At 39.1% G+C, this 25,430-nt stretch overlaps 2 protein-coding genes and 3 long non-coding RNA genes across 7 annotated transcripts; 3 read left to right on the plus strand and 2 right to left on the minus strand.

Moving 5' to 3' along the window:
- Positions 1-453: 453 nt before the first annotated feature.
- On the plus strand, positions 454-8,122 carry LOC111338809 (uncharacterized). The gene is made up of 2 exons (XM_022945339.2): positions 454-1,274; positions 2,302-8,122. The coding sequence occupies exons 1-2, from the start codon at positions 1,270-1,272 to the stop codon at positions 7,532-7,534; spliced, it is 5,238 nt and encodes a 1,745-aa protein (XP_022801074.2). The 5' UTR covers positions 454-1,269; the 3' UTR covers positions 7,535-8,122.
- A 90-nt stretch (positions 8,123-8,212) lies between these two features.
- On the plus strand, positions 8,213-14,532 carry LOC111338805 (uncharacterized). Of its 3 annotated transcripts, none has more exons than XM_022945336.2 (2): positions 8,213-8,371; positions 12,188-14,532. In XM_022945336.2, exon 2 carries the CDS (start codon positions 12,211-12,213, stop codon positions 13,390-13,392), a length of 1,182 nt encoding a protein of 393 aa, XP_022801071.1. In that variant the 5' UTR covers positions 8,213-8,371; positions 12,188-12,210; the 3' UTR covers positions 13,393-14,532. The 3 variants fall into 3 exon arrangements, with proteins under 3 accessions (XP_022801071.1, XP_088589101.1, XP_022801070.1); XM_088732975.1 differs by lacking the exon at positions 8,213-8,371 and adding an exon at positions 9,625-10,117; XM_022945335.2 differs by lacking the exon at positions 8,213-8,371 and adding an exon at positions 10,536-10,749.
- On the minus strand, positions 9,379-10,415 carry LOC148723748 (uncharacterized). Its single transcript, XR_015991623.1, has 2 exons — positions 10,048-10,415; positions 9,379-9,565 (listed from the first exon to the last, which is right to left on the minus strand). It is a non-coding gene; the product is annotated as an uncharacterized LOC148723748 (long non-coding RNA).
- Positions 14,533-20,186: 5,654 nt separating the features above from the next.
- LOC148723749 (uncharacterized) lies at positions 20,187-24,425 on the plus strand. Its single transcript, XR_015991622.1, has 2 exons — positions 20,187-20,875; positions 22,873-24,425. It is a non-coding gene; the product is annotated as an uncharacterized LOC148723749 (long non-coding RNA).
- Positions 21,011-25,319, minus strand: LOC148723750 (uncharacterized). Its single transcript, XR_015991621.1, has 2 exons — positions 24,974-25,319; positions 21,011-24,658 (listed from the first exon to the last, which is right to left on the minus strand). It is a non-coding gene; the product is annotated as an uncharacterized LOC148723750 (long non-coding RNA).
- Positions 25,320-25,430: the final 111 nt, after the last annotated feature.

The following is a 25,430-nucleotide window of genomic DNA, read 5'->3' on the forward strand; positions in this document are numbered from 1 at the left end:
CTATCATGGGTGCCATTTTGTTTATAAGTCAGAGTGGGGACCTCGGCTCAAGGCTACAAAACTTCCGGTGTTTCCTCTGATCCTCTGAAAAATTGTGGTCATCCATACAAGGAGCTCTATGGTGGAATGTTGAAGGTAGGTATGTGATTTTTTCGCATTTTGTATGCAATCTTGACATTCCTGAAGTCATCGATAAACAATCGCGATATTTTCTTGCCAAACAATCACACACTTTACCTTCCACATTCCACCATAGAGCTCCGTGTATGGTGACCACAATTTTTTTGGTCAGCGGTGGTAGCCAAGGACATGAGATGATACAATAAAAATGGCGGAATATTCTGATCGGTCGATTAAAGGTTAACGCCATTGAGACCCTCCTGAAGAGAAGTGCATGTGGTCGGTACTCGGCAGACAGAAACGACGCTTTGATCATGATCAACGACCCTGCTCTGATGATGACTTCCGCAAAGACTCTCGAAACGTCAGTCGCTGCTTCCAACAACAGCACTTTTCAAGTCTACTCCCACCAGGAGTATATCAAACTACACAAATGAAATAGTATTTAAATCAGAAACCATGAACGTTTCTTCTTTCTCCCATCATATGCTCGCCACTACCTGTTATTGTGGAATTTCGACTTTTGTGCTATTGGCCTTTCCGATCAAGCACTGATGTCAAAATATAATGCATCGCTGTATCTTATACATCACCGGTGAATTTTAATGCGTTTCCTTGTAATGTCTCAAACGATCCACCTATAATTATTTGTTAATACCTCTGAGTAGCGTCAAAAGTGGGCGCCTAGATAATCGAGTAAAGGCTGATGATCTGCTTACGTGGACCAGATAAATGAAAAGAATTCTCTTGATGAAAAATGCATCGGACATCAGCTTTATTACGATCTTTATAGACTAACGACTGAAATTATAAGGGAGTGGAGGCCGTGGAAATCCAGGGTCAAATAAGCCAATGAAAATGGTGTCCTGCTCTCACGTGACCGCTTAGGCGCTCTTGCCTCAAAATTGCCATAAAAAAATAGAAGTGACGTGATCAATTTTAATTTTGACTCCAGAAATTTTAAAAATCTTAAAAGTCGACAGATAGAGGAGTCAGGAGGAAAAGAATCCAACGAGTAATGAAGCCGTTCCTTCATGGCTGGAAATCGAATTGCTGAATAACACTTGACAAAATAATTATAGGGGATGTGCCATGATTGACTCCATGACTGTGGCTCAGAGATGGCTTTATTGACCTCACTTTAAGTCAATGAGGTATGTTATGTCTGAGTAAGGCAAATAGAATATTGTTATGGCTTCATTGTATCGGTTTCCAACCATCATGAATACATAAACAACACTGAGTCGATTTCACGTCCATGAATTCCGTCTGTTCCAGACAACGACATCTAACAGTGTTGTTCTTGAGGAACTATCTGTTGTTTCCACAACTGCAGTTTCACCAACTGCCAAGAAGAGAGAATGCTGATTTTTGGGAAATCAAAACGATCACAGAATAATCTCAACTCCCACTTATTTCGAATCGTCATTGTAAACAGTTTTAAAAAGATCAATTCATGACAAAAAGTCAAACCAACCACTAGAAATGATAGCATTTAACTTGCTACGTATCAATAGATTTCACTCAAAAACTGTTTTGGTACCTGTTACCTTACCTGCTGTGAGACGGGAGTAATTGTTATCATGTGCAATCGTTTTCTCGGTCAGTCATTGCAACCGGCACATTAAAATGTTCCCTGAATAGGAAAGGAAAATTGAGTGCCACACGGTCGTTACACATATGGAAGACATTTATCGGGCCAAACAAGTACTTGCCCCCTCCCCGTCGCAGTTCCCCTTCTAAGACACAGTTCACAGATTACGACAAGAAAGGGCTCTTGGAGTTCCTTACTGGAAGTTAAAGCTTACGGCTAAAAACATTATTAAAAATGCAGGAAACTTAGAGCAGCAAACGGAATTCTCTGAAGTGCATTTGTGATTCATCTTGGTTTTGGGAGGCGAAGGAGCAATCCCTTTTCAAACTAAAGAGCACAACTCCTAATCGGATATCAAAATTTTATCATTACAATTGCATAGTAGATTTTAATTCACAATCATGCAGTTTAGCCTGCAATACACTGGATTAAGTCAGTCTAACGTTACAAATACAACTTATATCAATCCCGGCCTAAAACATACTAAGATTATTTATGAGTAAAACTAAGCGATTATAGCCCTTCTGAGTGAAGCAGACTGAATTGCAGCCTACTTGCTTGATAGATGTCTCTTTGTGTTTTTGTAGACTTGTTCATGGAGTTTATCAAGGATTACCTCCTCGGTGCGTAACCCTTACACTGACTCTTGTTTCACCACCATGGCGTCACAAAGGAAGCAACCAAAGTAAACATACTGTAATGAGAGAAGTTTTCATCACCTGTTTTGCGTTTCTTCTAACGCTGGCAGTTGGCCATGGAGGTGAAACTTATTACAAAGACGATATATTTGACAAAAGCTGGAGACAACGCTCGAGGGTGTCTCTTTTGAGGAAAGTTCTTTTGCAGACTCATCCTTTTCAACAGCCTATAGCCAAGAAATGGACTACTAGTGAGGAAGATCGAGCCAAATTTCCACAAACATACCTAAGCAGTGCCTTGAGAGCAAATAATGAGAAACAAAACAACCTGAGGAGAGATCAGGAAGTCGACAAATTATTTAGAGGCCATAATGTCATGGGCTTAAATTTCGACCGAAAGCCAAGACCTCACAGCTCCCTTCATAATAAGGAAATAGAGCGTTTTAGAGAGGTTCTTCGAACGAGAATGAAGGACAAACCCCGTCAGGATATTGAATTTATCGAGGACAGTCAAGACAATGGGGCTAGACAGTACGAGTTGGAAAGTCCACGTTACGATGAGGTTGTAGCAAATGGCAATTCAGAAAATGAGGACCAAAATGGTCTCAGCAACAATTACGTCACAGTTATTGACAACATTGATGGCAAAGACACGGATTCGTATAACACCTTGGGTTCGAATGAAGCCAAACTAGAATATACCAATGTGGCAAATAGTTTGAACGAAGGTGAAAATGAAGAATTTCAAATGGTAGGAAAAGAGGTCAACGACGTGCTTGGTGCGTTGACCAAATCAGATTCTAGAATAAGTCAAGTTATAGATACTCATTTACCCCAGGCACAAGGAGAGTTAAGCTCCAATCAAGTTATGCCCTCGTACGGTGATAAACAAGCGGAGAACGGGACCATTATGGAAAACGGAAGACAGAAACAAAACGACCAGACTCCATTACCTGGGGAGGTAACGATTATTGAAGATGACGAAATGAGTCCAAATGATGAAGAAACACGTCCAGTCCTCAGTAAGCCTATATGGGATGCCATTAAACAAGCTGAGAAAAATGTAACACAGCCATATAGAATCACTCAAACCGTCGGAGCCACCCAATATTTTGACAAAACTGTTCCTTTTCCCACGCAGGAAAACAAAAACAATACATTGCATAACACTGGAAGCGCCCAGCAAGTTCACACAAACGTTACTCGTCAACATAACACCCACAATTGGCACGTTACAAATGGTGAAAACAAAAATCGTACGTTTGCATACTTACCTCCCTCAAAAAAATTTATCCAGAAAAATAACCTTACCCTCGTTAGACATTTTGTTGGGAATCTCGAAAAGAACCTTCAAATCTTTGCAGGATTAGCCGCAGATGACCACAATATGAAGACGGAACCTAAACCTACACATGCCAATGTTAAAGATCACGAGCGAAAATTTGTACTTACTGGAACTGCCGAAGAAGGACCAGACAAAACAGCAGCGGGTAACAAAAATAATCATCTCGGGGATCTAACTCCAGGAATAAAATCTAACAACTTAACACTTGAAAAAAACATTTTCCACACCAGATGGCACTTGCACGATCAGAATGACATTTCAAATTCTGCATCAGTAGGGAATAGTAGCAGACCCTTGCCTTCAGGTTCAGGGACCTTTAAGGTGAATGATTCGACTAAAACTATTCATAAAACCGACGGGAAATACCGGAAACCAGGCATCCAAATGGCATTGCCTCTCAAGATAAATGGTCCCACCAGGACAAAAGAAGGTGATGAAAGGGTCTCTGTTGGTTATTTGGGGACCCCTGATGTGGGAAGAAGGCCAAACAGTGAGTATGTCGTCCAATTCCCTGGAAAGAAGGTAAATGCTCGCCCCCTCGCTAAGACAAAGGGCTCCAACCATTTCCACATGAGTACAACTCATACAACTGCTCAAACCTTTGGTAAAGGTACAGGTACCGTAAATGATAAGGTGACTATAACTGATGCAAAGCCTCTGTCTCTAGAGCCTTCCGTGGAAGAAACGTTTCAAGCAAAAGTAGCGGAGACACGCATTCCTCCGGGAAAACCATACTTAGAATCATTACAAGGAATGGGAACACAACGTAAAGAACGTCTTAGCCTGAAAAATAAAGGAAATCAGTTTAGTAACCCGCAGTATGGTGGCTGGAAGTTTCCGTGGAATTTAGCAAATCATCAACGAGCTAAAGAGGTTTATTTGCATGAGATGAATGAATCTTCAACAAACGAATACACGAAAAAAATTCAACACATGCAATTAAACGGTCGGCAACGAAATCATGACCGGCCACTTTTTGTTTCCAATGAGGACCAAAATAAAAATAAAGACCCTATTAAAAGTTTTGTTGGCGTACCATTGCAGCTGGCTCCTCATCAAAATGTACGTAATCCAAACAAATCTCTATCTAGATGGCACGAAGAGTATGAAAAATTAATTGAGAAATTAAGGGACTTGTACGGGCAAGCCCACGGCAATTCTCTCCCAGCACAGAGTGCTAGCTTTAAAAGCAACCCTGTATTGAACGATACCCAACAGATGATGAAGGAGGTTTCCCGTTTTCATTCATTGTTTGCTAGCAAATACGGCGATCAAAAAGAAACCAGAAGAGAAAATGGAATGTTCCTCAAGAACCTGAAAAGTAACGTTAATGAACGGAACTGGAGATACAGAGGGCATATGAGAATCTCAGAGGATCCCTCCTATAATTATGGAGGGGATCCTGGAAACAACAAGGATGTTTCCAACCATGAAGTTTCTTCTCTCAGCTTTGAAAAGAATAGAGAAGTATCAGGTCAAATAAGGAGTATCCAGGCTGAAAATCAGACCTTATTTGGTTTATCAAATTCCGAGGAAACGTTCAATCAGGCTCCAAACAATACTGATGTTATAAGCGATAAAATTCAAAACGAATTCGAAGGAAGTGAGCGTGGTCACCAAAGTGACGTAAGCACTACCTTCGTAAACCAAAGGCTGACCTCTCAACACAGAAGTATTCCAACACATATCATGAATATGTCAGCTACGGGGGGTGACGGTGTTTCTTCACATCTGGTCCTAATGAGTTACTTCGGAAACGAAACAGATCTTCGCAAGCAACTTCATTTTAGTGATGACTTTGGAAATGGGTCAAACACTTCCATTGCTCCCTCACAAGGCGAAGAAAATCAGCTTGAGAATAACAAAACAAGTAAAATCTCAAATGATATGACCAAGGAGTCTACTCCAAAACTCATTGTCCAGGATGGCACAATTGATAACATCTCTGGGATTCGAAAACAGAATAAAAGTGACGCTTTGGAAGAAGAATCTCTGAAAAAGTATTTAGAAGACTTTATTTCTTTGTTGAGTTCAGACGGAGCCGCTGAAAGGAACGAAACAGCAAAAGATGTCTCGGAAAGTGAATCAGGTCTGAAGATGTCCAGTGGTGACTCAGATCCAATAATGGCAGCCGAGGCTTCAAAAAAGGAAAACGTAACTGATTTGAAAGATAGGGTAATAATTGTAGTGTCGCCACAGTCCATTAAAGAAATTATGAAAAATCGTAGTCACAATTCTCAACAGCCAGTCGTGCACAAAGGGATACCAATAAAAGCTGCGACGGTAGAGAATTCGACAATCACACTAATGCCTAACCTTATTGCAAACAAGTCGAGGGATGATTTCAAAGAGCATTTTGGAAATGTAACTAGCATGAAAGATCCAACCACCCAAAGCAAGGATTTCAAACGTCCATCGCTAGTGAAAGTAATAAATAAAACGTCTAACGAAGACAAAGATAAGTCCAAAATTAGGAACGATGATCTAAATGAGCTCTATAAGGAAGAGCTCAAGTCTTTAGAAATATCATTATCTCGGGATTTTATGAATAGTTGGATTTATTACCAAAGATCACTGGACGAAATAGGAATCACACTAAGAATGCTTCGGTCTGGCATAGCCAATCTCGGATCACCCCAAAGACTGAAAAGGGTCTTTAAAAAGGCTCTCACTGGGAGTGATCTGAATGTCCTTGTAGTTGGTGGTTCTATTTCGGCAGGCGGAGGACTTGAAAAGGATCGTGGAAATGTTGAGGGTGTTTACCACAAGGCCTTCAGTGATTGGTGGAATAACACAGTAACACCGATCACAACTTCGGAGTTAAAAATCAGTGCTGTTGCCATTGGTGGAACTGACTCTGAATACTTTTCGTATTGCATACAAAACTATATGAGGTTCCTTCCGGACATAGTTATATGGGAACTGGCAGCTAACGATTACAAACGATATGCGGGCCGAGAATTTGCTCCTGCAAAACCGCTAGAACAGCTGATTAGGATAATATTGAGTTTGCCATCGAAGCCAGCCTTGATACTTGCGAACTTCTTTCGAGGAAACTACTACAAGACCGCTGTAGGTCAAGACTGTCCAGACTCTGAGGACGAGGGAGGAAAGTCCATTGCACAATATTACAAATTAACGTCCTTGAGTTGGAGGAATGTAATATGTTCGCGCGACAAGGAATTGGACCTAAAGAAACTTTTTAGTTCGGACGGATACCACCCAAGCCTTCTCGGACATGCACAAATGTCGACCCTTTTGATCTCATATATCAAGGGTGTCTTCGAGGAAACCATTTCAGAAGAGATGACTCTGCTCAGAAATCATACACCATCGCGTGAAAAGCATGAGATTCCACCATCTTTAGCAGAACCAATATTTGACGATCCCGTGAGCCCTAAACCGTTGTGTTGGACCCTTTTGACACCGGATTACGGTCAAAAGCTGCGAAATACTCTTCCAGATCTAGAGTTTACAGAAGCAACAGGATTTCAGTTTGCAAACATTAGCCATTGGCCTATTCGGCGTGATCGCTTAAGATGCTTAAAAGCTATCCAAACGGGAGCAATGTTGAAGATGAAGTTTATCGTTCCTCCTTCAGAGAGCCCAGATGGCTACAAGCGGGAGTTGGCGATAACAACCCATAATTCATTTGGGGGATTGGGGTCTCTTTGGCTGGATGGCGACCAACATACTGCTAAAATTATTAAAGAGGAAAATGGACAAAGACGGACTCAAGTGAACGTCTTAACAAAAAGATTAACACCGGGTGTACATACAGTTACGGTATATGCATTGCAACCTGGGTTTTGTCTCTCTGCTGTTGCAGTGTTATGAAAACAAGCGTCACCGAGTACAGAAGGCTAATCGTATCTTCATAACACGACGAGCAGAACCTGGCTTCATGCCCCGGCCACGTTCCACTCTAATTTAAAAAGAATAAAGTATTTGTTCCGCTTTAGGTTTTCATCTAAGGTAGTTACTTCAGTCCGGATCGTTAAGCTAAGATATATTTCATTAGTGGAGCCGGCGTAACACTGCCTATTTCTGGGCATACTGAAGCTACGAGTCTAGCGAAGACCCCAAAATGTGATAAATACTTTATCGACAGTATCACATGGGATCTACTGTCGAGGCATCTCGAACCGATATATCACGAACGTGCACAATTATTGACGCGTTCCAATCGTGAGTGCATGCTATTCACGTAGTTCAATAAAAATGTTTACAGTATATGTTGCTGGTGTCAATGCAGATAGGTTTTATTCCATTAGTGACGTCAACATGGTTTTTCTCTCGACGTTCAAACTATAATGGAACGTTGAATAAAGTGAACATTTTATGATCGATGGTTGATCCTCGGAACATGATAAAACTGTCAGTGCACTAGGGTTCTCTCGAGTCAATAAATTGTCTCAATTCTCAGACTTGCTTGGAAAGTTTACTTTTTTGTTATCATGTTTATGTGCTATTTACATATATTCATATCGTGAACATTTAAATGGTTATTCAACAGGGTGAATTTTGACTTTCATTTGTCCGTACGGTGTGATCATTTTCAGCATCAATGTACTCGACACAATCTTTTTATTGTTGCTAAACCGAGGTTGACCGAAAAACATTGCGAGACAAATGGAGAATGGAATATATCGAATGAGCTGGCATGATTCTGAGGTAAAAAATCAAAGGTAGTGCTAGATCTAGAGGTTTTCATTGAAGGATCTGGCGGAGTGTTCGAAATGCGTTGTTTACCTTTAAAATCCTTTAAGGATTATTTTCATATTCACAAATCTGAAGTGGTAGAATGCCACGATGTCGATAGGTCGTTTAAATACGTATGCGTACACTGTCAAAAGCAGTTTCTTACATATAAATGAGGAGATATCATAAAGAAAAAGTCAGTTGTTTGAATAGTAATATCAGTTACGCATCACGCGCTACAAAAATCCCTACCCTATGAATGCTCACTGAATCTATAATTTCAGCATTCAATGATTATTATATACGGTTTTTAGATTTGGCAGATTTATCCCTTTTTCTCCTACCGTTAAGCGGCTGACATTTGGAAACCATTAAAAGTGCTTACATAAGGACTGTAACAACTAGAATTTGCATTTATATTTGTTGTCAAGCGACTGCGAAATAATTTTATATTCTTTTTCTTTCTACTGTAGTGCCGTTGTAATGCTCTGTTTCTGTTCAATTAAGTTTGTGTTTTTGCGTGAGGTTTTGTAAGAATTACATAACGCCGGTAGCTATTTATTTTCGCCAATATGCGCGTTGCTTTCGTTAAATAACTTTCATTGCTAGTTGATTTCAACTAAGTCAGTCGTTGCGTTAGTTTTTGTCAGCGCCGTGTTTTTATTTAAGAGTTTCACTTCTGGACCTGGTTACGCCACAAATTGCAAGATTTTTTCTATTTCATTTGCTCTTTTGTCGTTTTTCTTGTTGTTGTCATATTTGTTCTTGGATATTTGTATTAATAATTTATTTTTAGTCGAATTACACACACACACATATCTGCAGATCGCTACATCTAAATAGACGTCCATCTTGCAAATGAAGTAAATGTGCATTCGCTTTGTGGCTTTAAACGTGTAGTTATTAAATCTGCAAGGAACAATAACGACGTTTCTTTGTACCTTTCCTTTTAAGACACGCTTGGAAAACGTTAGCAGACATTGCACAATATGTTTATAAATTTTTATTTACGAAAAGGATTTTATCCCTTTTGCTAATTGTCACAAGGCAAAAAAATATTAAAACCGCGTAGAGGTGCTTAGTTGGTTGTTCAAATTTCAGAGTAATGGTGCCTCGAGTGCCCTTAGGATTGTTACTCTCTCCTTCTTGCTGCTTCTTTTCAGATCCCTGGGAATGATTAATGTAAAAGAAACTGTTTTTAGGCTATTTTAGTCTAGACATCATTTGTTTTCAGTTTACTTTAGTTCAAAAAGCAAGACAGGTGAGAACTGTGTACTTTGAAAACGTTTCCTCGTATAATAAAAGAATAAGGGAGTCTCAAAAAATATGTATGTATGTATGTATGTTGTATAATTATCTCACAGGTTATCAGCTAGTGTCGGTTAAGATTGTCATAGTCATGCAAATTTAACAACCAATCGTTTAAAATCATTGACTTATTTGTACTAAAACCCTTAAGCGCCCAATTAAACACTACTGAAAAATATTAACTGCCTGTTGTTGATTAAAATATGTCCGAACGACAGGCCATTTGAACATACTTCTCACTTTGTCAAGATCATGATAATCGTTGCTGCGTTTTTTTTTTGTTTGTCTTTCCTCACTGAAAGCAGAAGCAAAATTGACTCGTGCAGCTGAACGTGACTTACAGCTATTCTGTCGAAAAACAGCATTTAAATGAATGGTTTTCACTGAGCTTTACGCGTTTTCCCTTCTTACGTAAGTAATTCTTGAATTTTTGACGCCAATATTTAACGTTAACATACGAGTTCGTTTCTGATTCTAAAAAAATTTTTGTATTATTTTTATACGAGACGAAAAACATCAGAGAGTTTCAGCGTTTATTGCGTCTGGCATTTTTTTTTTTCTTTTTTTTTTTTACATATATTGATTGTAACGGAATAGCGACTATTCCTCATTCACGATTATTCAGACAGGCAAAAAACACCCGACAAGGCGTTGGCTGAGCTCTTTAGCAGCGATGCTACACAAAAAAAAAGGCACCTTCATTCTAAATTGACGACATATATTTTTTGCATGAATCGAAAAATACGTCTGGAGAAAAAAAAAATTGATCTGGCATCAATCAATTTAGTCGCAGATGGCCGGTAAAGACAGATGTCTTAGTATTCAAATTCTTTCTCATTCATCCAAGCGGCTAGAATGAATAAAGAGGACTTGTTAAATGAAATATACGGCTATAACGCTGAATAGCTCATTGAACGAACAGGAAGTCATATCTATAAGGGGATTACGCCTTTGTAAGCCTTTGCTAATTTCCTTTGTTGCTGGAAAGCTGATCAATTTTAGGCGATTCCTAGTTTTGAATTCCTCATTGCAACCAACAAACGGTGAGTTTCAGACACAGTTATACTCCAATTGCACTTAGAAAATGTTTCGTTTCTTCATGACGACACTAAAGATATGCCTATCACTAAGAAAAATAAAGAAGAAATCTAACCCTGAGCAAAAGTTAAAAGCGGCCGAGAAGAAAAACAACTGATTATTTTTGCGAACGATCGTTTCATAAAGAAAGCAAAACCTTTGGGAAACACTTTTTTAATCTCTCGCATTTTAGAATACATAATCATTAGCTTAGATTTCTCGATACTTACATTTCAAAAATATAGATAGAAGTAAAAGTTGACACAAAGCTGAATCGATGGAAAAATGATTTCATTTTAGCTCTAAATCGAACGTGGACTTTACATTCATTGTTTTTTTAACTGAAAATTTCTCCGTCTTCTGTTTCTGAACATAATCAAGCATTTGAGAAACGAATTCGTCCTTTCTGTTGATTATTCATTCAATAACACGGAAATACACGACAATAGTATATCCTTTAATGAAAAACGCTTTCCAGCATTGATCGGGTTGTCGTATGTAATGAATAAAGGCTGATAGTTTCTAAAGAAACTGTTTGGGGCTGCGTCGGTGGGAGTAACGAAATAATTTGAATATATCAACAAAGTTGAAATGGTAAATTGGCCACCATTACGATTATAAAAGCTGACGTTTCGAGCGTTAGCCCTTCGTCGGAGCGTTAGCCCTTCGTCGGAGCGAATATCAACTTTCTTGATATATTCAAATTATTGTCGTATGTAAATTGCGCAATGAACAATTACGAACATTAAAAATATTGAAAATGGCAAACACACGCCAAATCGGCCCCGATATCCAACATGGAAAACTCCTTCTAATCTTTTTAAAAAGGAAACTTTTTTAGGACGCGATCTGTTAGAATGACACGCATCTTAACAATGCATTAGTCGTAAAATAGTTTCTTGAAAAGATTTTATGCAGCGACTTTATGCAGCGAGCGGTTTTTTTCCAAGGAAAGTGAAAACGTCGCGTGTGTTTTAGCATAATGAAATAATGATTTCTTTTTTCCACTTGTCAAAACAAAGCAATTTTTGCAATTTTCTTCGGATTAAGTTACGTAATAGCAATATTTTGAGCATATCGGTAACATCTGATTGAATATATAAATTTCTCACATTTCAAACTTTGACAGAACCACTATTTCATGCTGAATTAAGAGTTTACACGAAATCTTTTTCTATTGAACGTATCCCACATCAAAATAAAGCTTTTTAAGTATTCCAGATTAAATAAGTTTTAATTGTTGCGTCATTCCTCTTTATTGGGGAACCGCAATGCTTGCAACCCCAACACGGACTATTTTGACGAGGTTTTTTCTTAAATGGATCTCGAAAAGTCTCCCAGTTTGATCGTCTCCCAGTCGCTCATGGAAATCCTTCAAGCTGCATCTTTGTCTCTTAATTTCAGACTCGCACCGAGGACCTTTTAGAATGATTCCTTCCAAAGTTCAAATGTTAACAAGCGCAATTGGAAGCCATCCCACCGTTCGCGTTATCCAGCGGAAACTCAACTTTGCAGGGTGGTCTTACAGAAGACTTAGCTGCGATGACCAAGAGGGACTGGAACCTCTTAAAGATGGCCCCTTTTTGCAACGTGAGACGGAAAATTATAGGGAAGAAACGTTCCAATATAGCAAATTACACTGTAGTGAAAATAATGATATTTTGGAGGGAGTGAAAATACCACGAAAAGGACACAAGGCTCAAGAAAGCAACTTAGAGCTATGCCTCGTAAGATCTTCCAGCAAGGGAAGCTCAAGGGAGGAGAAACAGGTTTGTGTTCCCCATGAAAACCGAAAAGCACATGTCATGATGGAGCCGCAAAATATCTCGAATATCCAGACTGGACGATTCCAGCGCAGCGAAAAGCTCTCTCATAAAATGCTAGGCACTTCCCCTGAGGTTAGAAAACAACAAACTTCCAAAACGGTCGACGAAGAACTAACGCCTGCGGACTCTGACGCTTTTGAGAGTTTCTGGAGAGAAACCGCAGACCCCTCTCCAAGAGTGGAGAAAAATAGACACGCAAAAAAATTTCAAAGTAAAAAACTGCAACTTGAGTCGGAAATTTTTAATGACACCCAATGTCTTTGTGACCAAAAGAAGAATTACTCTTCTGGAGTAGTTGACAAGTTATCAGACGCAAGTGAAGCAGGCAAAAAAGAGCTGGGAGTTATCTCTGACGAGAGAAAATCATATCAGGAAAAAAGTGTCCGGAAAATGGACGCCAGAAATAAAAACTATGGAAGACGTTCATGCTTTGGTAGCTCGAATAACTGTCTGGGAAGAGCAAAGAGTCTAAATTCGCTATTCAAACCACCAGGATTCTGTTACAGCAAACTGGGTGAGAAAGAGAAGGATAATCCTAAGGTTAAAAAGAGGCCTCAAACAGTAAAGTCAGCTCAAAAAGAAGGTCAGTTGGCTAAGTCGCCGTTGGAGCGAGTACCCAGTTGGTGGGGTGATAAACTTGCCAAAGAAAGACTTTCCCAACGGCGCTCCGCCGTATGCGACAACATTGAGAAGCAACTGAGGGACCAGTATGGTATCAGCTTACGTAACTTAAGGAAAAATTTAGTAATGGAGGAAGTCCTGCGAGAATGCGAATTGATATGAACCTAAGCAACTTCATAATGACCTTGCTCACCACAGAGTCTCTGTGGCTCAGTGGTACAGCATCGGAGCGCGGAATCCGAAGGTATGGAACCGGAATTCGAAGGTATGGAACCGGAATCCGAAGGTATGGAACTCGATTCCTCGTGGGAACTCAGAACTTTTCTTGTCCCACGCTCATGAAAAGACGAAAAAATTTTTTTACGTACTTAAGGAAAGCAGTTAAAACTACTCTTATAAACTGCTTAATAATTTACAGAGAAGTACTTTGCCGCCATATCTTAGATTCCGCGAAAAACCCGTCATGTAATAGGTCATAGAAATGGCCATGCGCAGGAGTTTCAGATAGACCTTAGACAATACAACAGTGACAACTCCCCTTGCATGGGCGTGCTTCAATGACAATTTACTGTGATAGCTAACGAAACAAAAGTAAGTTATTAAGGCTGACTAAGAGGATGACGAAAAAGCTCATCGTAAAATTTTTTCACCTAAATTTATCTAGAGACTAGCAAAGCTTTATTTCAGGTGGTAAATTATCCCATATATTAACAACGCTATAGGAAAAGGATCGCTGCCCTCTTCCATAATAATGGAATATATAATTGTTGCGAGTCTTTAGTCGCCCGCCCAGTTATGTTACCTCTAGAGATAACTTTGTCACCTAGATTCTCTGGGGCCATGCCCTCCATCCTTTTAAATGTCATAACTGCATCTAAAATATACACTGTTTTGATCAAAAATAAGACACAAACAGCACTGATAAACATATTGAAATTGCACATATGCATTTTGATTATGACTTGACGTTTCGTATGTACTCAACATACATTTTCAAAAGTTACCGTTAAAATTTAAAAGAGCTACGTATATATATAACTAAGGTGAGGGGACCAGAACCAAGATTAAGCGAAAAAAAAACTTAACAATAAACAATAACACTAGAGCAGATTAAAAAAGCAACAGCTTTTCTCTGGGAGCCGTCTCAGTCTCTTCAACACTGGAGATACATAGTCGTATTTCTTAGTATCAACTATGCGGGCAGCAAAATTTTGAACACTTTGCACCTTTGTAATGTTTGTACCGGTGGTGTTAGACCAAACCGAAGAACGATTGTACAATCTAATAAAAAACTAAAGCGTCTATGTTTGTTATTCGTAAATCGCACTTTAAGACATGTTCCACACGACTTGTCTGTTCTAATGCTGACATGCAAGAAAAGACGGTGTTTACAACATGATTATCAAAGGTCAAATTTTTGTCGAGGGTCACGCCAAGGTTCATAGCAGATTGAGTTGGTGCCTCCGTATTACATTAATTTGGTCTTCTCTTGGTGTATTAACAAACAGTTATTAAAAACACCAGTGGCGAAATCTTAAAAGGTCTTCATTCATTGCAGAAACATCATTCTTGCAATAATGTACACCAAACGAAATGTACGATTTGGTATCATCGACATAACAATCGGATAAACAGGTCTTGGGGCACAGTTGGTAGATCGTACATAAATGGTAAAAAGCAACGGCCCCAAGATGCTTCCTTGCGGGATTCCGCTGGCCAACGGTAGCGCATCCGAGAGTGTGAAGCTCATGGCTTCTTTCGGACAAATAGCTAGTGAATCATCTAAAAACTGATGTTGAAATACCGACCTCTTTTACTTTATTAACCTGCAATGAAAGCGACTTTTTAGGGCGAGCTAAAGTTAAGAAGCGCGATCGTTTATTCAACCGGCCATGTTTAATTTGGAGCTTAAGTCTACGGTAGGAGAGGGGGGCAGGAAGGGGCGAAAAGGGGCGCGGGTAATATTCACCCCCCCACCCTCATCTCCCTCCTTATTTTTTCACTGTCGCTCACCCCCTTGGTACAAATTTCTTTCCCTCCCCAACCTTGTTGATCATCCCGTGTTGGAAACGGTGCAGTACAAATCCACAATTTTATTATTTTTTATTATTTTAACCTCCCGCTTCCATTAAGAGCAAAGATGACCGTGACGGTCATGATTTTCGCTAAGAAAATACTCAACGCTCGCTCACCAAAATAGCCTATTTCCGAATTACCCTTGGACTCATTTTCAAAACGAGGCGGCCTGGTGCTCAACCACTCTTGTGAAAATGAGTTTAATTTGCATGTCAATGAAAACTTATTATCATATAAAACGATGAGCATCAGCACTCGTTTTGAAAATGAGGCCAAGGGTAATTTGGAAATGGGCTATTACGCATCACCCGCGGCTCTAAGTAATCGAAGGCCTTGCTCAGGTCCAAAAAGAACAAAAGCGGTTGTTTTCTTTTAGTCAATTACCAGCTGTCTGTTTCAACAAGTTTTCTTACGGCGGTTCTGGTTTGTCGATAACTGTTTGTTTAACACTAAATATGGTATGAATTTATTTAATTCTGTGCAATTCGTTCGCATGCCTTATACAAAATTGGTAGTGGTGATCTAGGGATGATCATGATTATTCGTTTTTTCGCTGTCACCTAGTTTTAATATTGGCGTTACCTCTGCTATTTTTCTAGATTTTTTGGAAGGTACCATATAAAAGAGGAGAATTGACGGTAAACAATTTTTCAAGACGCGTCATGTTCTTTCATCGTTCCCTGAAGTTTTTCCTGTTGGCATGGAAATAATTGTCTTTTCGATTTATTAATAATCATTATGTATCCCAAGATGGCTGCCACGCTCTTTAGAGCACTAGCAATATTGTGTCCTTCTGTCAGTGTGTTCGTGTTTGTTGGGGGTGAAACCTTTCTAATGGTTACCAAAGACAAGATTGTATTCATGGGGCGACGAATTTTGCATTCCGTATGCATTATTCCCGGTATTTGTGAGTAAAGAGGGCTGTCGCTAGATGGGACAGTCGTGGGTTGTTCCTTCTGGCAGCACCGGAGAAATTTGTTCTCCTTGATATCTCTATATCAGTGGACATTCATTCCAATCCTGGATGGGAGGATCGTGACAGAGATGCCGTTAATTCTCAGTACTAAACATGGCAAAACTGGTGTCCACCGAAGAGAGAATACAAGCATGCTGGACCGTTGTGATATTGTTAGGTTGCGTAAATCTGCTGGCAAACCTTTGGCTTCAGTGCTCTGGAGGTCTAAAAGAGTTGGGAATACTTAAATACAGAGGACCAGAGAAACGAAGGAACGGTAGAGGAAGTGACAAATTCGGCTCTAAGAAGTGTAGGTCGGAAAGAAAACAACCGATAGAGGTAGTAAGGAGTCGTCGCCCCGCTAAACCTCCTCCTCTCGAGAGCTATGGCTAATAAGACATGTCACCTCGATTCCTCGTGAGAAACCGTGCAAACCTGACAACAAGTCTGAGTTTGCGGTGCCGAAATGTATGTTCATTAATATCTGCAGTCTCTCCAAAATGAAGAACAAGGTGCGGGCGTCTGTTGCGCTGGAGGCAGTTTTGAAAAACCATGATATTGACGTGTGCATTGTTACTGAGACCCATTTAAGGCTAGACCAGCTCGATGCTGTGGTGAATATTGCGGATTTTAATTTATATAGGAGGGATAGGAACTGGTCAGGACTTGATATATGAGGAACAAGGGCGGCGTGGCTGTTAACGTCAAGAAAAACCTATCTGTTGTGGATGTTTATCTCTCAAAGCTTTATGAAGTAATCTGCATAACACTCTGCCTCCCTACGGGGCATAGATTTCTTCACCCGCCTAAACATAGTTATGCAGAGAACGATCTAATGAACTATCTTACTGACTACACGGATAATGTACTTGACGCCCACTCACAAACCGTCATTTTTCTGGGCGGAGACTCCAATCAGATGTACATGGAGGGATTACAACAATTGTCTGGCTGGAATGTACTGGTTGATTTCCCGACGCGTGGCGATTCGCACTTGGATAACTGTTTAACGAACCGGCCCGATTTGTTTGTAAGGTGTTGTTATAGTATGGAGATGTTCTGTATTGACTGTCCGTTTGTTGTGAGCCCGCGTAGTATGCAGCGGTAATGTTACCATGTGCTCTTATCAATATAATCTTGCTGTTGACTCGCCATCTTGTGTGTGTGTGCACTCTTCTGAAACCCCAAAAATATAACAGGTGTTACCCTTTTCATTTGTCAACAAAATTGGATCATCGAGGTGTGATTTTGCCTGCAAGATCTAAACTTCGCCCTGTGCGTCGTAAAGTTCACATCCGGGAAAGACGTCTACGCTGCAGGAGACAGGATTTGCACATGACTTTGGTAGAAGAGGACTGGCCAGAGGTACATACTTGAAACCAAGAATGTAAACGAGGTGGTGAACAAACTGGAGACAACTACACGAGGTCGCTTGGGTAGGTGTATGCCAGTAAGGGTGGTCACTATGTCGTCACGTGACCCTGCCTACGTGACCCTTCTTGTTAAAGCCATGTTGAGATCGAAATCGAGGGTGTCTGATGAAGTTCGGCTGAAAGTGCTGAATAACAAGATTTCGGAAGTGAGAACAGAAAGCGGTATAAACAGGGTGTGATCGGCTCGAAGCAACGGTGGAAAGGCGTTAATCTGGTATCGCAGCGAAGGAATGCCTCATTACCTTAGACCGTGAGTCACTAAACTAGTTAAACGAGTATTTCGGCAATCTATGTGCAACTACTAATATGTGGAATCTTTTTCTGTCAACTCATTCCTGGCCTGAATCTAGGAACCGAGCGAACATCAGTCCATTACCTAAGGTTGATGTAGAATGGTGATTTCCGGGGAATCAGTGTAACACCGGTGATTGCTAGAGCTCTTGAAAGGGCTGTATACAACACACATGTCAGACGCGTCATGGAGGATCACCTGAGCAGTAGCCAATTCGCGTACAGAGAGGGTGGGAATTGCACATCTGTACTCCTAGCTATTCAGCACCAGATTTGCAAATACCTAGATGATGACAACTGTAAGGCTGTGCGACTTTTTGCCATGGACTTTTCCAAGGCATTTGACTCGGTGAAACATAATCTCTTGTCTACCAAGCTTAAAAAATTATATGTATCTCCATACCTTGTTAATTGGTATCACAGTTTTTTATCCGGTAGACATACAGCAACGCATTTCGTCTGGTAACTATCACTGAAGGTAGAAAGCCGTCAATAAGGGTACTACACAAGGTAGTGTTAGTGGCCCCCATCTCTTTAGTATTTTTCTCAACGATCTTGAAATTACATATGATGGCTTTCCTCATTATTCAAATATGCTGATGATTCGACAATCGTTGCACCGGTACTAGGCAATACTGATACCTCTGTAGCCTTAGTAATGAGTCAGTTTTAAATTGATCGCGAGATAACTGTGTGTCATGTAATCCTTGTAAATACAAAGAGCTTGTAATTAGAAAGAAATCGAACAAGAACACCTATAAACCAGTCAATTGCATTCCACAACATGATGAATTGTGCTTACTCGGAGTCACACTTCAGAGTGATTTTAAGTTTAGTTCTCATGTTATGGTCAAACTAGTCAAGGCTAACAAGTGCCTCCTTACATAAGAACTTTGAGAAAGGAACAATATGACCAGAATGAAATAGACTGATCTCCTTTTTAAGACAATTGTATTACTGACCTAATTTAAATTATGCCCTCTCAGTGTATGGTGCGTATGAACACGATCTAAACACGGTACAGAACTTTTTAAACAAGTGTCACAAGCAGCGCTATACTTCAGTTCCAATGAATGTCAAGGATATCATTCATATGCAGGATAAGAAATTATTGAGTGGCGCTAGGGCCCTAAGCCATCATCCGTTAAATGAAATTCTACCGAAGCCCAAACCCCAGCAATATAATTTACGTCGCAAGGTTTGCCTCCGCCCAAAGATTAACACAGAACGATTCATGAACACATTTGTAAATGGACTAATTATTGAACACGACCTGTTATAATTATATAATTTAATTTTGGTCTTAGTATATTATTGTAATTTTTCATTAGACGGTTTCTCGTTAATGTAACATAGGATATATATCTTTTATCTCATGGTTTATTAAAGACTTCAATCAATCAATCCTGACCGTTCCAAATGAGAATTGTTGTGTTAGCGGGTGACGCTTCGGGACAAAGGATGATCCGGTGAGATCGTAATTGTCTGCGAGACTCTGGATTTTTTAAACGGCTGTTCTGCCGATTGCAGTAAAAATCTCGTTGACTCATCCACGGTCACTTTGTCATCTTAACTATATACTTTGCGGCAGGCTGATTTCTTAGGGATACAAGCCCTGATTGTGTTCCTAATATAGGCTATATTAGGATTGTTCCTGATTTTCCGTTCAATATAATCCTGTTCTGCAAATCTTAGTTCACGCTTGACTTCCCTCTTGAAGTTCTTTTACGCGGATCCTGCAAGAGGGTTCGATTGTTTTTCTAGCAAGCTTTCGCTGCAGCTATCTCTTGTTCTCATTAGAGAAATGATTTCATTGGTGACATGGGAATTGTGTCGACTCCTTAATTTAATGTTTTTAATAGGAGCATGGAAATCAAGTATCTTTTTAAACATCAGATGAGACGCATTTCATTTATCCTCTTCAGTCATCGTCGAAGATATCGACAACAGACGAAAGAGCAGTAGACATGTGTCTCTCTGTAGGGCAGTTTGAACGTAACTCTTGACCCTTCGTGTGGTGAAATAGAAAGGCTTGGCCCGGACTTTCTTCAAGCGAAACCATACACAAGCAAGGGCGATGGTCACTTATGAAATAGGGGACAGTTTTCGCATTCTTTACGAAGCTTGTAATTTAAGCTAAGATAAAATCGATAAGCATTGCAGAATTCTCGGTTATCCTCGTTCTTTGATTGATTAATTTTGTAAGATTGAAAGCACAGCCGAATTCCGGTCTGAAGGCCAGGATCTTTAGGATTTAACAAATCTCAGTTTTAAATCCACCAGAATGTAGATGTTTTTATTGTGAGAAAGAGCAGTTTAGGGCTGTAAACTGTGCCTACCTGGTTTTGTACTTGCATTTTGAGTCAAAGCCGGTGCAATCCAGTGGAAGAAATTTTTGACAAGTCTTGCCAGCATTCTACTTTTGTAGCAGTCTCTCACAAAAGCACGACTCCCGTCTTTTAAGCTTATTTAAACTTTCATGGCGATAAACATTTAGCCAGGTATTTTAACTTCATTATCCGAGTTTGTATGGTAAAAATATCATATTCAGTCTTTAGCACAGGGTCTTCTGTTTGAATATGGTGTTCTCTACTCCTGATGGTCGAGCATTTGACTGAATGAGCGATTTGGATATTTCGTCGTAGTTGTAGCTGCCTTTTTGTTTTAGCATCGTGGGATTCAATTTCTGATTCAATTTCTGATTCAATACCTGGATTCAATTTCACATCGCCAGTCAAAAGCGAAAGTAGCGGGAATTGCAGAAGTATCGAACACTGCTTCTGGAGATATGTTGGTATCCATCATGTTTTAGGTTGTTCCTGTCGCAAGGAAGCCTCGAAATTTCATGTCTTCGACCCCCAGAACAGCTTTGGAGATTCGTCGACTCAAGGTGAGAAAAATGAGAAAATAAAAATGTTTAAAAGTCGAAAAGTATAAACAACAAAGGAGCTCGTTCGCACGCCGCCATATTTGTATTCAGATTGAATACGAGGCCCACGGTATACTACAAACATTATATTCTACATACTACGTCAATTTTTTATTTTTTGTGTTAAAATTCTCTTATTAGTCAAAGATTATAGAAGTTAAATGTACGACGATAAATTGTAAAATTATCCGATTTTCCAACAATCAAAAAAAACTAACGCCGTTCATTTGGATATAAAGCACTTGCCGATAGAGAGACAAATCTTTAAGTACGTGTGAGCCAAGTGAATTATTCCTTTGTTTGATCAATGAAAGAACAAAAAATAAATTCATTCAAGATTCGGTTTCAGAAAGTCTGCGTCATGCACAAATTGAATTTGGGTGAAAGTAATGTTTGCTGGAGTTGTTGGCGGGTCACGCAATGGGGTGATGGCTTTTACGGCCAATGGTTAAAATTTTGACCAATTTACGGTAATGGTTAACGTTTTTCACGACTTAAGGTTAAATGTATCAATTTTTATTTATAACGGTTAATTTTTTTGTCGTTTTACGGCTAACGGTTCATCCTGATGAGACCTTTTGATCGGAGAAATTTTGCAATATCAAAATCTCGTTTACTGAGCTGATGGCAAACGGTAAGCATATTGGCCACTTTTGCTGAGGAGTATAAAATCGAAAAAGAAAAAAGGGAAGGAAGAAAGGAAATTTTAAAACAAACAGTTACCAATACATTCATAAAATAATTACTTTCAAATGATTGCCTACATATATGCGCCGAGAGAGAGTTTTACTGTTTAGTTTATACCACTGACACGGCCTAGAAATCCGGCATACATGGAATATATCATGAACTATCGATGATATTTCCTTCTCGTGACCTATTACTTCCATAAGATAAACACACCGGCTTGAAACTGTTCTATTTATAACTGTCTGCCTGTTCTGGTTACCAAATAAAGGTTTTGGAATTGAGTAACTTCAAATTTTTGAGAATATTCCGTTCACATGATTTCCGTTATACAAAAGCATACTAATTGTTTACGTCGGCAAAACTTCCTTTCTTAAATGTTCTCGTGTATATATCATTGAGATAACAAATGGCCTTTGAAGGAATGGGGAAAAGAATGATGTGTATTTAGTGTTAAGCCAAACGGATGAAACTGGACCTCTTTAAAACGCCAGTAAATGGTTAATTTGATGTGCGAACAGTCTAGAGTAACGCAATTGCGACGCAAAAACAGATAAAAGCAAGAATCACTTTGTCAGTTGTTAGTTTTAAACCTTAAAATCCACTGAGAATTTTTTTTTTTTTTGAGATCATTTCTCTGTTGACTTTCATCATGATAAGTTACTAAGCAAAAGAAAATCCTCGTGGTTAGTGATATACCTCTAGGTTGACAAAGGAGAATTTTAGAAATGGTTTATAGACAGTATTAACAACCAAGGAACAAAACAATTGTGACTAATATTCGACTGAGAATCGATCAATTTGGAGACATCATTAAATTTGACTGGTAGATGGGCCCTCCTCAGTGATTCCTCTATTTCAGCTGTCAACTCTTAAAAGTCGTTTTGTTATTTGACACCTCTAAGATATGAAAACTTGTGAAACCTTTTTTGAAAATTTTTGTTATCATAAAACCTAAAAAGAAAACAATAGTTTTTGCAAGACATCTTGTACATAATACTTAGGGTGTCGGATTTGCATTATAGACAAAAAATATATATATACCGAACTTCCGTGTTTTTTTTCTTTTTTTTAGTTGGGAGGGAAAAATTTTGGTCTGGTTTCTACGTTTGTGAGAACGCAATTACAAAATTTTGCTATTTGTTTGCGGAGGGCGCGAGAAAGAATTTTATTTAAATAATATTGGCTTTCGTCAGCAGGTGCGTCCATTGTTGGGGCTTTTTGTTCCATTACTATGTAAACCTGTCAATTTTAAACACGTTTTCCAATAGGGAACCGCCGTGAATAAAAGAAAAGGATGCTTCCGAAATAGAGGAGTTCTCTAAGCAAGGAACTGAGGCGCCTTGACTTCCTGATTCGATTAGGGATTAAGAGTTGCAAGGACGAAGGATTTGGCTGTTCGTGCGCAAATAATAGTAAGAACGATGAAAACTGACGGAGAGATTCGCCGAACTACGAGTTTAAATCAGCCGCTTAGTTGCGTTTCGCGTCGGTTCAGCATACGTTCGCGACGATACAAGAAGCTCGCGTCGAGTTCTAGAGAAGAATTATGTGAATCGCTTTCAGCTAAGTCAAATTCTCTGGAAGGAAACACACGAGCCACATCGACAGAAGGCTTCAACAAGTTCGCCATCAATCGTTTCAAAGCATCGCGTGAAGCGGCGGCAAAGTTTAACGCAGCTGTTGACGAGGTAGATGAAAGAGTTGAAGAAGAGAAAGAAACATTGCCAGTGCGTTGTAGAAGACACGCTATTTGTGAAGAAATGGAGAGGAATATTTTGAACGACGCGGGAATAAGTCTCCGAGGCTACCGTGAGCTACTTGTTACGCGTCGTCTACTGTTTGAGATGCACCTGCTGTAGAGAGAGAGGAAGCTGCTGAGAAATAACAAAGAAACTTGCTAGAGACTTCGCTACAGCACATTTAAAACATCTCCTTAGCTACGACAGTTTTGAGTATAGACGGAAGAGAAGTGAGTGATGTACTTCTATTTGAATTAACATTGAAGTCGTTTCGACTCTAATTCTGCCAACAAAGAGGCTTGACAGACATGGCAAGAGCATTGTTTTGAGCTTGCTGGTTAAACCAGCGAAAAAGAGTAAGAGAAGCAAAGTAGCAGTAAGTGAAGTCTACAGAAGGAAGAAAACGACTAGACATTGACAATATTTATAAAGTAAAAGTTTTTGTAGAGGCTACATTTTCTTAGCGTCATAAATAAATATACTAACACCATTCTCATGTAAATTGATAGGATTTTCTTTCACGTCAAAACTTTAAAGAAGTGAAATTTTTGTCATATAAGCTTGTTGTAACAAAAGTACACAGACACACCTATGATTCTAAGGTAAAGCAGACATTTTGTTTACGCTTGGGTTTAACAAATGATAATAGTATTACCTGTAATTTCTCAGGTCCCGAAAACTTTCAATTTGACTGGATACACGATAAAAATTATGAGAAAACAAAGGCACATTCACAAATTCTCAAAATGTGTTGTGCATTTTGTTTGTTGAAGCGTAAAATAGGAAGTTGAAATACACATAATTTTTTGCGAAGAAAGATATGTAAAAACACATTTTCAATGCGGAGGTCACAAAGTTGTCCGTGCATATTGAATAAGTAATAAAATACTTAGCTGAAATTATAAATTTTTTTGTTTCCTTTGAATGATTTAATCCACAATATCATGATAAAAGGCTGGAAATTCACGATATTTGTGGAAATTAACTAAGTAAATCTTCCTTTACCGCTTTCTCCGGTTCGAAGAACAATCCTATCTCTTAACCTTTCGTTTATAAAATAAAATGCAAGGAATTTGTTATGATGGTGTAGAAATATTTCTTTTCTATTCTTTTTTTTGGAGATACCTCATTGTTTTTCAAGACATTACATAGGAAACAATTATGGAAACATTTTTGATCTGAAAATATTTGCCCAAGGATATGTTTGCAAAACGTGAAACATTTAAAGAAGAAGGTAGATTTGATAGTGGGGTGTCCATGTTCTCGTTACGTTTCTTTGATAGAGTTGCTTTTTTTCCTTTCATCTGACGGATACCTGACGACCAAAAACAAGCATTTAAAGAAATTGAAGCTTTCAAATTGCTCCAGAAATCTTTGTTAGGTCTTTCTGGATTTCTGTGTCGGAAGGGATCAGTTTTTACAAGCTACTTAATTGTTTTTCTTTCCGCCATGTAGGTCACTCAACGTTTTGATGTGAAAGAGAAACCGTGATATATGAATCATATTAAGCTAAAAGAATTTGAAAATTTACCGTTAAATTGAAATCACACCAGGGCCTTCGCTTATTGAGAAAAATTAGCACAGTGAGCTTTTCCTAACGAAGAGAAGTTACGTAACTAAGGAAACTCACGTGTTTTCAGTTACTCTTAGCCTTCATTGATGAAACGAGCTGGCTATCCTGCCGCGTGACCAGTGCGAGGGTGGTCATTATTCCAAAGAAGGTGAAACGCTAAGTAAGGCTTTTTTTTTGTCGAAAAAGCCTAGCCATCAAGATTCATTCGTAATATATTTGTACCAGAAAAGCCTATGAATGTATCAAAACAAAATATATATAAAAACTCAGGTTTGAGGTTTGAGTGATATCGATGACTTATGCAATTACATTTTGACTCTAGATTAAATTGTTACGTAACAAAAGAAGGAGATATATTTTTGAAGCAAACTTTTCCCTTCGCACATTACTCCACAGGACTGGAGCGAAGTAAAGATAGATGGTGCCCTTTTTATGACGAGAGAGGACAAACATAGTGCAAAACAAAATACCATATGCTAAAATTGCTGATTAAGTTTATAGCAACCGAGACCAA

Source organism: Stylophora pistillata, chromosome 9, assembly GCF_964205215.1.
Source record: "Stylophora pistillata chromosome 9, jaStyPist1.2, whole genome shotgun sequence".
NCBI classification, from domain to species: Eukaryota; Metazoa; Cnidaria; class Anthozoa; order Scleractinia; family Pocilloporidae; genus Stylophora; species Stylophora pistillata.